At 46.3% G+C, this 15,907-nt stretch overlaps 3 protein-coding genes across 3 annotated transcripts; 1 reads left to right on the plus strand and 2 right to left on the minus strand.

Moving 5' to 3' along the window:
* Window positions 1-5,858: 5,858 nt before the first annotated feature.
* Window positions 5,859-7,715, minus strand: PHALS_00110 (asp-trnaasn glu-trnagln amidotransferase subunit a-like protein; the record flags this gene model as incomplete). Its single annotated transcript, XM_024727959.1, has 1 exon — window positions 5,859-7,715. One exon carries the CDS (start codon window positions 7,713-7,715, stop codon window positions 5,859-5,861), a length of 1,857 nt encoding a protein of 618 aa, XP_024572147.1.
* Window position 7,716: 1 nt separating this feature from the next.
* Window positions 7,717-8,931, minus strand: PHALS_14619 (uncharacterized protein). Its single transcript, XM_036407510.1, has one exon. The coding sequence runs from the start codon at window positions 8,403-8,405 to the stop codon at window positions 8,124-8,126; it is 282 nt and encodes a 93-aa protein (XP_036262980.1). The 5' UTR covers window positions 8,406-8,931; the 3' UTR covers window positions 7,717-8,123.
* An 856-nt stretch (window positions 8,932-9,787) lies between these two features.
* On the plus strand, window positions 9,788-13,063 carry PHALS_00111 (calpain-like protein; the record flags this gene model as incomplete). The annotated part of the gene is made up of 1 exon (XM_024727981.1): window positions 9,788-13,063. One exon carries the CDS (start codon window positions 9,788-9,790, stop codon window positions 13,061-13,063), a length of 3,276 nt encoding a protein of 1,091 aa, XP_024572149.1.
* Between the last annotated feature and the right edge of the window lie 2,844 nt (window positions 13,064-15,907).

The raw sequence follows: 15,907 nt of genomic DNA on the forward strand, positions 1-15,907 counted from the left end.
GCAGCGGGGCTGCCGTAGCTCTTTGATTAGAGGAAGCTTACTAAGGTGACCGATCTAAGTTATATAATAAAACCAGTACAAGTGTAACGGATCGCAATCCGCTACCTTCAAGAGTACCCAAAACCTTAACCCAAGGCAAATGTACTTACGCTTAATATTGAAACTGTATTTATTTGCTTTATTTGCGGTAGAGCCGCCTGTATCCAAAACCTTAGGTTATAAACCTAATTAATATGCAGAACTACTGGCAGCTCCACCACGCTAGTGGCTTCTAGTTACGGTGAAGTCACACCATAGAGTGATTAAACCGACTTGTGTAATTCATGCCTTTGTTACCAGAGTACGTGTAACCCCGTTACACTACCAATCAACAATCATTTTCTCTGCGGGATCAACCCGTATGAACTGCTTTCCAGTGAAGCAATATCGAAAGTGATCCCGTTATATTTATATCTTTATGAAAACAGCCCTTCTTCACGTAAACAGTCGAGTCCACTCATAAGTTATTGAAATGACTCCCCGCATATGACTATCTGTGCTCTGCATGACTTGAACCCATTTATCGTCAAACCAGGTTGTATAGGCACACCGCGGACCTAGATAGCTGTATCACCAGACGGTCGAACGTTGCCGACACGTTTAACGATCTTTGTGACATAACCAACCACTCCCGGACTATCCCGTTCGGAATGCCTTCCGCGGTAATAGAGATGCGCTGTATCTATGAACAGATCGTAATACCTCATCAACCAAATCAGAGTCAATGAACAGTACAACGGACCATGCTGTTTTGCAGGGCATTCTTTAAATAAACGACGATAGCGCCAGAACTGTGCCGCGTTCACCTTAAAATAAACATGCACATACACAACTTTTAGTTAGCCTTTCTGACACAGAAAGTCAGCACTGAGCAAAACTATTTACTCGCATATAACCAATCTTCTTCGTGTTTCACCCCAAACAGACCAAAACTTTTCTACAATACTTGGTATTATTCTTTGATTATTTTATTAGCTATTCCATTTACTGATTCATCTGAAACCGGAAGAAAGCGTCGATGACCTCACATTGTCCCTTGAAAACGTGTGTCGCAATATTTGGCGTCTTGATTTTAGCCAATTTCAAGACGCACTTCTTGCTCCAGGGACAACCGAGTGCAATACAGTTTTCTAAATAAAAACACTCGCCTACGAGTGATGATAATTTTATTACTCCTCCACCACCAATTGTATCATTTCAATGATTTAATTGTCTTGCCATTTCTTGGTACATGTTCCACAGGAAAGTACCATTGACACCGCGAAAAACGTTCTGAAAGAAATCGAGGAAACTACTTTTGCTCTATAAGATAGTCTGTTGTTGGAGTGAAGAGAATCCAACAATCCTGTGACTACCCCGATATCTCTTCACAAGTAAATGATTGCTCTCGCCACCTACCCGTGGACCTCAGTGCTCTGAGCGGTCAATTGGGCTGACTCAGCGGTACGGTACCGACGTCACATCATTACAAGTGAAATGGGGTTACACGTGCTCTCGTAAGAAAGGGCGGATCGCACAATCTTGTGCGACCTGGCATAGGTTTGTATTACACAGTTAGTGTAATCACACAGTGGTGTGGCTACACCGTAACAAGAAGCCACCACGTGGAAGGATTATCAGTAGTGATAAATATTACGATATTAATTAGGTATCAATATATTATTTATGAAAAACCCAGGGTTTTAGATATTGGCGGCTCAACCGCAACTAAAACAATTAAAACAACTACGTTTTTAAACAAAAGTGTTCGTTTGCCTTGGTGAGACTTAAGTACTTGGAAGTAGCGGATCGCGATCTGCTACGCTTGTACTAGTTTTTTGAAAGAACGTTAGGTCGGTGACCTTAGATCAGCTTCCGTTGAGCAAAGAGCTACGGCAGCCTCGCTGCACTTGGTAGCACTCGTAGTCAATCTACACCTGAGTCGTTACGACTGGTCCTCTGAGAAAAAGGAAGAATACCTTTATCTGCCTTAGGGTATGCAGGACGGGCTTAAAAAGGTGATGTCCCTGCTAGACACTGAGGGCGCGGAGCACCTCGTTATGCAAGAGCTCGAATCTATAAGCGCGCGCCTAGAGTCGTTTTCACACTATGAAAATGCTCTGTTAGATCACTTACTGCAGGAGCTGTCAGCGTCGACAGCGTAAATGACGTCACCGTCGATGACAGATGATTCCTTCTGACCCAGGCTGCTCAAAGTGAGCGTTCAGACCTTCGAGGGTAAGGATAGAAGTATTTTTAGACTCTGGGTAAGAGAAGTCGAGATGACTATGGCATCCGCCATGCTCCAAAACGAGCAACAGCGCGTGGCGCTAGCTTGCTCTAAGGCCGGTGACCGGGCGCGAGAATGGGTACTAACGTGCGGTGCTTCGGTTGAAGCTGCGCTCCTGCCCTGTAAGGAGCTAAAGCTTCGGCGTTTGCGAGTGATCTTGCCGCCTAATTAGGCATATCGTAGATCCTAGCTGCTCGACAAGGCAAGAAGGAGTTTGTCCAAGAGCTGAAAACTCCAAGTGCCGGATTGGAAGCAGATCCTCTCCCCAAGGCGGTCGTAGTGACTGATGCACAACTTCAGAGTTCGTCGAGCGGGCCTGAGCCAGTGGATCTCAGCTATGCTGAGAAGGAGAAGGGAGAGCTTCGAGCTGCTGAGCAGCGTGTAAACAGCCGACGGAGTTTTGTTTGTGGAGACAACCGTCCCTTTCGGATGAATTGTCCCTTCCGCGAGTCGCGTTGAGGTTCGTCGAACCGACGTCCTGCTTCTAACCAGCCTGGTTTGTCGCGGGGAAACGTGTTGAGACCCAACGAGGTGGAGGGCAGTAGGGCACAGCCCCGAAGAGCTCCGTGCTCTTGAACACGGTATGTGTGTGCAAGTCGGGCTTACTAGTCGTATATGCGACCGTGAAGGGCTTGTGAAGGGCTTTGATAAGCTATGAGAAAACCTAATCGATTCTGGTGCGTCGGGCAATTATGCTCGACGCTACATGATTGAAGGAAGTCAGCTGTATGCTGAGTCGCTGGATGCGATGGTGAAACCGTCGCTATTCGCTTAGCGACGGGGGCTTGTGTCATTGTACCAAGGGTCCCTTTGGACCTCGGTGTCAAGTTCCTTGACTTTTTTAGCGTGGAACGCTGTCAAGTCTTAGACTTGGATGCAAGGTATGACCTTATCCTTGGTTTGGAATGGTTGGAACACCATGGGTCATAAATTGATTTGAGGTCGAAGACTTTCGGCGCTACGCGCACGTTTCTTGGTGGAGCTTTGGTGAGTCATGAAACCACCTCCGCTAGGAAGAAGAGGTACGATTGGCGCGGGCACTGGACTGGGACGGTCAATGTGCTGAATACTGGAGTATCCGAGTTGTCGAACACCAAAGGCATTTTGGATAGGAGCCCCGAGCATTGCAACTTCAGGACCTGGCCCTTGTGTTAATCGCGCTTTAACTCCGCCCAGGACTTTCGGTTTACAGCTGATAATTAGCAACCCGCCGATATACAATTGGAGGCCACGGCACACAGTCGTCCTTTTCCTTCTCAATCGATTTATACTATGGAGACCGCGGCTTACTAGCACGTCTGCCTTCCAAGTTGTGCTCGAGAAAATAAGAAATTTCGTTGCTCTCATTTTCAGATAACCGGCACAGAAGCTATCACAACTTCCTGTCAGCGCCGATAGCGCTTCACTTCCTGGTTCATGTGGACTTATGGGTCACCAAAGCTCAATGAGAGCTCCTTGGCGTCTAACCATCTCGATTTCCAGTCTATCCACAACTCGTCAGCGTTCCATCTACGCCACACATACGATGTGGTTGTATCTCGATCCCAGGCCGAGGACTGGAAAATATGCCACGCTCCAAAAGTTTTCACACTTCACTTGATAGTTTAACATGATTTTGACACTTTACTACTGTCTGTGTCACAAGACTCACGGATATCGCACCCGTACTTAGCTTTTTTCTAAGTGTCCGCCTTCTATCCATTGATTTCCCCCAAATTGTACGATGGTCTTATGATTTCACCAAGCTCAAGACGTTGATATTAACAATAAGTAATCCTGCCTTATGCGCCTCACCTCTCTTAGGAAGAGTCGCGATCTTTGTGACTGAAGTAATTGACCACGACCTTCACGGGGTACAACAGAGTCCGGCTCTTCTTCAGTTGGCTACTCTGCGCTAATATTGCCCCGACAACTCTTCCCGTGAGGACACGACGTCCTCCTTTGCATGGTAAGACGATTTTTGGCTCTTCAGCCGTAAGAAAATGGGACAATCAAGGCAGAGATATTTGTATCGCAGGTGAAAAAATCGCGGGCAATGCAAACTAATCAGCAGCTAAAAGATCAGCTTTTCTTTTTCAGCGTAGCTGGGGTGCATTGCCTCCCACAAAGCTCTTAGATCTTACATTCCTTGCACCTCACCCAGCCCTCACGGTATGATAAATTTAATCTGTAGTGTGCAACGCCAACAAGGGTGGGCATGGAAGTTCTCGGTATGAGCCGCACCCGTTCAGATATTGTCCATGCATATGGGGACTGTTACCACCGCCAGGAGAGGATCTGACGCCATTGCGGCGATATAATCTAAATGCCCCGAGATAAAAAAGTCTGCCACTTCTCGCCTTTCTTGAAGGGTAGACAAGGCATCCTATAAACCTAGTGATACGGTGCGAAAACATCCACGATGTCATTCCAAATCCTGCCACGTTGGAAACCCTTATTGTCAGTGTATTGCACTTGAGTGTCCCATTCTCACCTTTCTTGGAGACCGCAATCGCGATGCGCTGCCACTCCGTTTGGAGCATGGCCAAAATCATGACCATCTTAACTCCCCTTCCCCAGAAAGACAGAATTTCTTTGTATCTGCTTCGAGGGCCTCCATAATCAACACCTGTTGCCGCATGATGGGTACCAGCTGATCTTTCATCGGCGCCGGCCCGTTGTGGAGTTTCGAGATGTGCCTCATCAGCACGTTTCTAGAGCCGATGAGAGCCTCCAAGCAGTTAAATTACCTCCTCAGGCCGTTCGTCTAGCACTTTTCTGGTTCCATCGGTACCAACTATGGACATAAGCATACGAAGTTGGTTAAAGTCTCATGTTCATCCTAGCAAAAGATACAGTCGCTTCACGACTCGGTCGTGGGATTGACTCCAAGTACTGTCAAGTGCAACGGGGTTGTATTGGACTTTAGAAAGAGGGAGGGTTGTCGTTAAGAATTGGCGTTAAGAAACGCACAGAGGTCGGGTCTGTACGCTTCAAACAAGAGCGAAAACGAGATATAGTAGAGTATCTCAGTAGGGTACTAAGGTGTCTTCTTAGCTTAGTTTTTACAAGAGTACATATTTTGAAATTTAATGGTAGTCATACTATTACTATATACGTTCGCTTTACTATCTGTTATAATAAAATGTTTTTTGTCTGACGTGGAAGTGTACGCCAGACCTTTCAATCATCTTCATGAATACCGATTTCCTTGGAAGTTGTGGTTATATATATTTGTACACAGTTTGTAAAACTGTGTACAATAATTTACCTCTTCAAAAGGTCACTCTCTGGATTAAGGTTCCATGATGTTAGCGACCATGCATGCATGACCTATCTATTAATTATCAGAGAGGTGGGCTATTGTACCCAAAGACTGCTCAGCTTTGCAAAATTTGTGCAAAATTTGCCACGGACACAACATAATGAAAACAAAAACAGCCATATACGGCGTCATCTCAACTCAAAGCTTTAATTCAGACTGTTAACTGATGACAAGTTCAAATAAAATGAAAGATAAAACCAACAATAAGGTAACTTTTTGTCCTCGCGAAGGACCATTGCTCAACGACTAATTGCTTGCATAATTGGCCGCGTCGTCAAGAGTGGAAAAATAGATCTGTGGTCTCTTTTGTATCTCTGCGTACAATTTCTCAGTAACATGGGCGAGACGTAGCATTAGATCTTCCTGCCAGTGAGCAGTCTGAAACTGAATCGACATCGGAAGCCCGCGAGAGTCGTACCCAATCGGCACAGCTATGCTTGGCACACCAATAAGATTACCATATACACTAAATCGAAGGATGTTGCCAATCTGCGCCGCGTTTAGCTCCCCAGCCTTAAATGCCTCAAGCGGAATCTCGGGAGCAGTAATGCCGGTCGAGGGTGTCACGAACGCATGTACTTTGCTGAGTACCTTCTCCTGAAATTGACGAAGTGCAAAAGCCCTTATACGCTGCGCAGCAAGAAAATCCATAGCAGTGAAGCTCCGACCAAACGCCAGGATAATTTGTGTTTCCGGTGACATTTCACCAAAGCGCTCGTAGTACTTATCCAGATTTTGAGCAAATTCGGACGTAATCGTAATAGCATGAGCGACATGTATAGCTGATAGGTGATCAAGTGGTGTCTCGATCAACTCCGCTCCGCGAGATTTCAAAGCTTGTAGTGTCTTGGTGACTGCCTCAGCAATTTCAAGAGACGAATGGTTCGAATATTCAGGAAAGTAACCGATACGAATACCTTTCAGGGAGGACGTGTCTTCAAACGAATGCAAGTCCACAGATGGTTGCGTCATTCCGAGAGGAAACGACTTATCACTTCCACTCATGATCGCATATCCAATAGCAGCGTCACGCACAGAACCTGCAATAGGACCGACGTGGGCTACGGAAGGGCAGTCAGCAGCGGCGAAAGGGATGCGTTGAAACGTGGGTTTCATACCGACAACACCACAAAGCGAGGAAGGAATACGGATTGAGCCTCCACCGTCTAAACCAAGCGCCAACGGTACCAGTCCAGATGCAACTGCTGCAGCAGAACCACTAGACGACCCACCACTGTAGCATTTCGGATTGTATGGATTACGAACCGTGCCATAGTGCTTGTTGTAACCCGTGACACCTGAACCAACTTCATGCATGTTAGTCGTACCGAGAATAATGGCTCCTGCCGCACGAAGCCGAGCGACTGGCGTGTCATCTTTTGTTGCAGGTTCTTCTTCGTATCCTAAAAAAGACGTGCCAATAAACATACGGTGATCTTTGATGCGAGCTTCGTCTTTGATAGCCACAGGTACACCATCTAAGACGCCAAGAGGCTCACCGCGAGCATAGCGCTCTGCTGACGCCTGAGCTTGGGCCATGATCCAGTCATCGTGTTTTTCTACAAACACGTTAAGAGGATATTCGCTCTGCTGGTTCTTTTCAGCGGCCGCCAGCAGAGCCTTCGCCACTTGCACGGGTGTCACCTCACCCGAAGTGTACCGCACCGTATAGTCGGAGATACTCCAATGCTTAAAGGCAGTGGTGGCTTTTTCTTTCTTGACTCCTTTCTTGCTAAATTCCAGGAGAGACAGTGATTCTTCTCCTTGCTCTGCGTCGCTCTGGGTGGGCTCTACGTACGGATAATATAGCGGTAGATCTGCAATAGAAGCTGCAAGCTTGCGAGCTTCAATAATTTTGTTTTCCTTTGCCAATTGGTTGCACAGGATACGACTTAACACGGGTAAGCGAGCCAAATAGGCTAGAATAATGAGTGGCTGTCCATAAAGAATGGGAGACGATAGATCACCCAGGTCGTATCCACTGCTTGTTTCCCACTGTTGCTTTAACGTCACGTAAGAAGGAAGGTCTTCTCGATCTCCTAGCATAAGAAGAGCGCTGACCACAAGCACCATGGCGGCCACCATCAAAGAGATTGACACCATCGTGAAAGGTTTTTGACAAAGATACAGCCTCGATATTCCCCATAACCTGTCGTATAGAATAAAAAGTCACTTACGAAGGCAAAGTCGCTCGCATCGTACGGCAATTGTCGCCTGCACGAGCACTTCGTGCGCGGTTGCTTTCATATAGGCCCTTTGTCTCTGAGGCTAGAGATGTTGATGACACGGATACCCTGGAACTTCATTCATTAACGTTGTCCACGTCGCATATACATTCTTGCGAAGGTTGCTCACATCTGGAGGCAGACTTTGCGGATGCCGTGCTATTTGTAGAGAGTTATCAGGGCCCACACCGCATTTTGTCGCAAGAAATCTCGTCACCCAAGAGAGTCGCTTACTACCAGTTAGCCACCGTAGGACCTTTATTAACTTAAACGCCGCCTGTCGGACTCAACAAACATGAGATTGCGAAAAGGTGAGATCGTCATTTGAGTCTCGACATTCGTGATGATAACAAAGGTTGTTCTGACGATTAAGGAAAACTGGTGCGAACTTGGAAACAAAACACGGCAAAAAGCCATGAAGAGTTATACGACGGCGCTTTGATATCTTGGTTGATGATTGGCGTCGCAGTGCAAATGAGCGCAAATATACTGATAAAAATAACAACTCATTCGAAACAGCCATGTCTTTGCTGACCAACAAACGTCCGAAGCTGGATCTACTACTCATGGCCAAGTGAAGAGAACTAACAGCATGTTTGGTACGACGAACTGATGGAATTACAGGAGCGTGTTGATCTAGAGGATCATTGTTGCACTTGACGCGTGACAATCAGCTTTAAGGAAGAGCTTGAGAAGATGAAGCAGATCCGCAAGAATTTAGTATCACAAGTCTAAAACCTTGAAGAGATGTTGTCCAACCCAAAACTGAGCTACAGCGATTGACGTCAAATCACAAAAGCTAGCGTTTCGCAATGAAAATTCAATTTTACTCTCACTGGAAGCCCGTGCGCTAAAGTTCCTACAGATATGGGCTTGAAACCGAACAATTCGCGCGTCGCTTGCTGTGCTCATTTAATTACATTATGGTATTGTCTACGCAATCGCTACCGCAATTTTTGGCACACATTCTCATTCGGTGGATACAAATGTCGGCCTCATTAGACAACACAAACACATTGCAGCAGGCTTGATCGTCATAGCTGTTTGAATTTATGTTAATTCTATCACATATTTGTAAAATTGAGCAAATGTTAAGTTACTTATGAAATTATCGGTCTCAAGTTTTCAACTGTTGTGTTGTCGCCCAGCATACGTAAATTTTCTATCCTGAAGTGCAATAATTCCCTTCTGCAACAAATATTAGTAGGAGAAAAGAATTCGTCAGCCAAAATGTGAATCATATGGTAGACAAGGTCTCAAGTTTGTGCGCTTAGACAAATCTATCACACACAAAACAGCAAATGAGCAAGCAACGACAGCTGCTAGTGTATATATGATACTGTGAAAACTACGTATATTACGCTTTAACGTATCGACCACGTTTGATTATTAATTTTTCTTATATTTTTGAATAGCATGCTCCTGAAAATCTGTGAAATATCGAAATATCAAATAGTACCAAGGTACGCAAGTTGTCTGATTGTTGATCAGTCACTGTTCGCCATTTGCACATCTGACCAAAACGTAGACATCATGTTTTGTGGTGAGTGTGGCCACCGCTGGGAGCCCGATGAGATCGCCAATGCGCGCTTTTGCGCTGAGTGCGGTGCCCCTCGTGAGGACGTCCCTTCTTCATCTCCAGTTATTCCTACGTCCATGCCAGCATCCTCCTCCGACCTTCTTGCGTCGTCCAGCTCGAGATTCAGTTCCTCATCGTCCTACGTTGCGCCTTCGTCAAATACATTCCCCAGTTCTACCTCAAACTTCTCTACGCCCAGCTACAGCATAGCTGCGTCTACTACACTCAACTCTGATGCAGCACCAGTGACGAGCTTTGCTTCGAGTTACAGCGCTCCGTCCACTAACAACTGCACGCAGTGCAAAATGCCGTTTGGAGACTCGACCGCCCTTTTCTGCGGCGAGTGCGGTGCTCATCGCCCTGCGGCGGCAATGGCTAATTCTTCAACCCCACCCATTGCAGCCAGAATTAACGAAACAGGCCTATTTGGCTCAACGTCTACGACCAATGCCACTCCGGCTGTCCCAACGCCATCGGCAGCTTATGGAGCAAGCTCGAGCCTGAAGACCACAGCTAGCGTGGGCTACAGCCCGGCATACACTGCAACGCCTATTCCGACTGCAACTTCGGCTCCATCGTTGGTAAACAATCCGTACACTTCGCCTGCTTCCTCCTCTGCGTATGACCCTTACGCCGCACCACAGACGCCATCAACACCCGTTGAGCCGCCGGCTTCAGTTGGATTGGAGAGCACGTCTCAATCAAGTAGCAATATCAGTAAATTGCTTGCGAATTTGTCAATTAATGTAAAACATAAACATGAAGGTGAACGAGATGAACCAGATGGAAACGGTCAGGGAGTGTCTATTCGACAGGTTGTGCGCGCTCGCAACATGGACTCTTTAAGCACAAGGCTAGAAATTTCTAATGCCGTAGAACGCAACCGTGTCAGTCCACAAGAGCGCATTGAAGGCTACAATGTAACCAAGGTGAACGACATGATTACTGTTGTGCAGAACGAACGCGCTGATCCAGTGGAAGAGCGGTATTACAATCAGCGCACACTGCCAGACAATGATGATTGGCTACATATATTGCGCAAAAATCGTCAGGCGGGGACGAAGTTTACGGATCCCCAGTTTCCGCCTGACGCGTCATCAATATTTCGAGATACAAATAATCCAAAGTATCCGCATCTTCATGAGTATGTTCGAAAGTGGAAGCGCGTGACGGATTTTTTTAACGAAACGGCATACGTGGAGATTACGATGTTAGACGACGAGAAGAAACTTGTGTGTAGTATGTCGATCAAAAATTCGGTGGAAGCAGAAAATATCTTGCAAGTGATTCGGCAAACATCGACAAACATTAACGTAGAATTTTTACGAATTGCTAAGGAAGCTGTGACCACGGGCGTCACAAAGCGTAAGCGCGATCACATGCTGTTACTTACGAAAAATATGATTGTACATATGAGTGAGTATGTGCAGGATGGATTACAACGGTTTGAGCTCATGTGGGAAAAGAGTTTCCTTGATCATTACAAACCACTTGCATTTTCCAGTGTGGGAGAAGGTTCGGGCTATCGTGTCGATGGTACAGAGTCTGGAATCGTGTCGCGTGTCTCGGTGTTAGTACCTGTGTACTTTCATGCTCAAGGCACTTGTCTCTTTGATCGCTCGCGCGAGTCCAAAGCTGCCAGCCGCATTTCGGGCGTTGGTATAAGTCCCGGTGACATGCGCGTGGGAAGGCTTGCTGACGCGTACGTGTTCGGTGCATTGTCTATTCTATCGACATCACAGCTTGCTTTGTCACAAGTTTTCCCACAATTAAGCGACGACATGATACGTCCAGAACGAGTAGAAGTCGGCTCAGCATTTCCTAAGGAACAACAGTACAACGAAGAGGGCGTGTACGCTGTAAGATTTTGGCGCAACAATCGCAGCCGCGTTGTAGTTGTTGATGACTTCATACCATGTAGTCAGTACGGCAAGCCCGTTTTCGGATCCTTCACCGGCAGCAGCGACAAGTTTGAAATCTGGTCATTGTTGATCGAAAAGGCATATGCGAAACTTCACGGTGGATACGAGGCAATTGTTGGTGGACAAGAAGGGTACGTCTTGCAGGATCTGTACGGCGGCGTTCCTAGTCGCTACACGCTTCACGAAAAGTGTCAAAATGAGGAAGCTGCGTGGCAGATGATGATCAGTGCGTTACAAGCGGGTTCTCTTGTAGGTTGTAGCAATGAAGATATGACAGCAGAATTGCCCAAGGGGCTTCGCAAGACCGATGCTTATGGTATCATGAAAGTGGTAGAACTTACGTACCAGGGCACAAACACTCGTTTAATTCAGTTGCGCAATAGCTGGGGCATTGGAACGCATCATCAGCCAGAAAAGTGGAAGGGCCCATGGTCTAACGAAGATTCAAAATGGTACAGTTTTAGTCGTATGCAAAAGATTGAGTGTGGATTTCAATTTCGCGAGGACCACACATACTGGATGGATTTCAGCGCGTTTTTCTGCTTCTTCACGACTATTATCGAGTCGCGTAACTTATACAATTTTCGATCTGTTCCAGATGGAATTGGTAATCCTGTCTCACCAAGTCTGAGTATCCACATCGTGTCAGGTGAGTGGAATGGTATCACTAGCGGCGGACGAGACGCCATGCACTTAAATCCACAGGTGCAACTCTTTTCGCCAGCTACCAATGGCTGCAATCTTATCATCCATTTGGAACAGCCATCTCGGCGAATGAAGATGGAAACGGAGTACACATCTTATATCGCGCCAGTTGTCGTCAAAAATGGCGTGCGGCAACAGCGCAAGATCGATCTTTCGCAGGACGTGTTCGCTACAGGTACCTTCATTTCCAATCGCAGCTGCGTCTTGGAGCTCCCGTTGACGCCACCTGATGGTGACAAGCCGTTTGTGATAATCCCTGCAACTTATGATGGCCATCTGCCATTCCAACTGGGCTACTCCATGACACTCTTTACATCCAAGCCGACGGCTGTGTTGCCCGTCTCGGACACAGGCTCACTACCCGTATGCTGTATATGCCAAAAAGCTCTCTCTGGCACCTTCCGTACATTCACGCATGATCAAGAGGGACAGATTAAGATTGATCGTGTGTGCCAGGGGGCTTGCGTAGATGCGTATCGTGAGCGTAACACTCCTGTTTGTGTGGATTGCCACCAGCGCATTGAAGTAGTGGAGGGACGGTTCTCGGGGCGTATGTTTAGCCTTCCTGATGGCTCATGTGTTCACGCCGAGTGCATTGATGCGTATCAGATCCGTACGTCTGAAAAGTGCATCCACTGCGGCAATGCGATTGCTGCTATTCCTGGCCGGTTCGACGGCAAGTATTACCAGGTTGCCGGAGGCAAGTGCCACGGAGAGTGCATGGAAGCATATCAGCTGGCCACTGCGCAACGCTGCGTGCAATGTAGAGAGCCAGTTGTCAAACTAGCAGGCAGGTTTGATGGTCGCTTTTACAAGATTGAGGGTGAGCGCCTTGTTCACTATGAGTGCTGGGAGCAGTATCAGCAGTCAGTGGCCCCCAAGTGCGTCCATTGTGCGCAACCAATTTTACAGATTCCTGGGCGTTTCGATGGTCGATTTTACGATTTGGCCAGTGGTGTTGGCAAAGTGCATTTTGAGTGTTGGAATGCGTATCAGACAGTTGTAAATCCGACAATGTAAGCTGTAATTGTGGTAGCTTGAATGAAGATTCTACAACAAATCACGAAAATGGTTTGCATGCAACCATGTTAACCATTTGTTAAATTGAAATGCTGCGTTGACAGTCCCGCAGACCACGACGATTTTAAACTAAATAATCGCCAAGAACTTATGACAAATCTCAAGTAAAGTATTTGTATTCGATTATAATGTCGCTGCACACCGAGACTCTCGACACAGAGTCGACGTAACACAAGACCAAGAGAGCTTACGAAAGCTATCCGGTCCGTTGAGCAGATTTTCTGCGTCTTCTCTATTTCGCAACAATTTAGATCTCGTCATAGATTTTTTTAACCTTTTTTCGACGACACATCGTCATCTCCAACAGCACTAGTACTTGAGTAGCCTTATCATGCAAATTTTCTTTACGTCTCACACGCATTTTTATAGACGTCAAGGGTCATTTTATTGTGCTGCACCCATTACCATTTGAGGAGCCTTGTACAGCAACTTAGAAGGTGATGTGATGGACGTTCCTGCTACCGGAAACTCTTTTCACTGCTGCGAGGTCACTCATTTGCAGGCGTGGAAATGTACGAGATGTCCATTGGCTCTGGGTCATCACATGTACCGGTCGACTGGCGAAATTGCATTGGTACGAAGCCATTGAACCTGGCTTGCTTGATGCTGAATTTTTATGCATCGCACGGTCGATGGCATCATCTAGCGTCTTGGGATACTCACAGAAAAATCAATTTTGGATTGGACCAGTATTCAAGACTGCCATGAACGTTACAACAAAACGTCAGTTGGCTCGACGAGAATGCTCGATGCCAAGTAGCGAGCACGTTGTGCGTATGAGGTAGGTCATAACGAGCTTAGATGCTTCAAGAACTCGGCACGGGCACAAGGGACTCACGCTGTGGTGGTTCAAACACGATCTTGAAGTGTTCGTAGCTTGGAAAGCAGTTTAGATCGGCAAACGCTCCCACTACGTCCAACTCTTTGCTCGACCCGCGAGGTTGGACATCGCGAACAAAACTTGCTTGTGGTTCTCTTGCAGTAATTGCTGCATCCAACCCGAAAAGCAATCATGATGGAGGCTCGTCTTCTCTCCACCACGGTACAAAGACACGTTCAGCTTCATTAAAATAGTTCTGTAGGAAGAAACGGGGGTTGCGACCTACATCCTAGATTCCATAATCTCATGATGCATGAAACTGACAGCTGCGTTCTTGCGGTCATCCGGAGAAGAGGAAACACCTGATTTGTCAACACCTCAGTTTGCTGTGCTGATAGACCGAGTGGTACCCCAACTTCTTCCAACTAGGATAAGAGTATGGCATGGATTGGAGAAGGCGGCGTGCTTAACAGCCGAGTCGTCAAACCAAAATCGATTGTCGTTCAAAACGACCGCTCGAAGTGATAACACGTGAAAGAGGGCGCTGTTCACAAACAGCCCCTCAAACACTACACACAAGTTTGTGCGTGAGGAAACGATTCTCCACGTGGAGGGAGAAGGACAGTCTCGGCTCGGAGGGAAGAAGAACAACTTAAGCCTTCAAAACAAACTTGCAATTGTATTAGATTTACAATGTTTGGCTCCCAGCTGAATGAAAAACATCCCACGGGCTCTAGAGATTCTACTGATAAATCCTTTGGCGCATAATTATAAAATCAAGGGTGTATTGAGGTTAAACCGCATTCCAAACAGAAACAAGATCGTGGGTGTACGGAGCTTGAACTTCGACTTCAACTTTCGTGAAAAGTATCCAGTAGAAGGGACTGGCTTACGCCACCCACTTCTAAAGACAGAGACACATCGGTCTCGTCATCAGTACAGATCCCCAAGTAAAAACCAGCATTCTGTATTACACAGAAGGTTTGTGACTTCATATAAGATATCACGTATGCATCTGAAAACACCATACTGTAATCTTCTTTTATTTACTCCCACAATGCATACAGATGGTATCAAAGGTCCATTCATGTGATGGCTAAGGGTAGCCCATTACACAGACATATAAGCTATTTGTGGAGTTAAAAGTTCCAAATCACCGATCCGAAGCACTTTTGTATTTAAGGCAGTGCCCAACGTATACGACGATGCAGATTCGTTCGTCCACGAAAAGACTGTATACTTCATCTCAAAGGGTTCGACATGATATTGACGGGGAAATATGTTGCTGTAGTTTCTTTTCATCAAGATTTAAAACTCACATTTTTCGATCGAGTTCAATAATCGGGCCGTTTCTTGCTCGAGAAAGGGACAATGTGGCGCAAATGACCGAATGACTTTGTGCAGCGGGGTTGCCGTAGCAAAACGCTTGAGAAAGCGTACTTTAGGTCATCGACCTTTCGTTCTTCACAAGAACCAAGTATGAGCTAGTGGATCGCAATCCGCTACTCCAAGAGTGATTGTTGCCTTCCCAAGGCTAATCGACTATTTGGTTTAAATTCCAAACTGAATTTATTTATATTCCTATCCTAATGTTAAAAGTTTCGATTTTTCTAATATACTAAATATATATATAATAAAATCTAAATATATGCATAACTACTGGCTACCTAGCCCCGTACCGTATTCTTGTTTGGGTGTGCGGTCACATCATGCACACCTCGTGTGACACACACACCACTGTTATTAGGATTCGTGTAACCCCGTTACACCCTCCCCCATTAAGATTGAGAACATTTACAGTTTCAATCAATTTTTGCTTAAACGACGCTGGCATGTCCGTTAGACACTGCAACTCAATTTGTTGGAGTTTAACAACTTTCTTGCTCAATGAACCCTGTGTACACGTCACGAAAACCATCAAGTCTCGCTGGTTCTGACAGCGAGCACGGGCAGAGCCCAACTTC

This window comes from Plasmopara halstedii (genome assembly GCF_900000015.1).
Source record: "Plasmopara halstedii genome assembly, contig: Scaffold_110, whole genome shotgun sequence".
Taxonomy (NCBI): Eukaryota; Oomycota; class Peronosporomycetes; order Peronosporales; family Peronosporaceae; genus Plasmopara; species Plasmopara halstedii.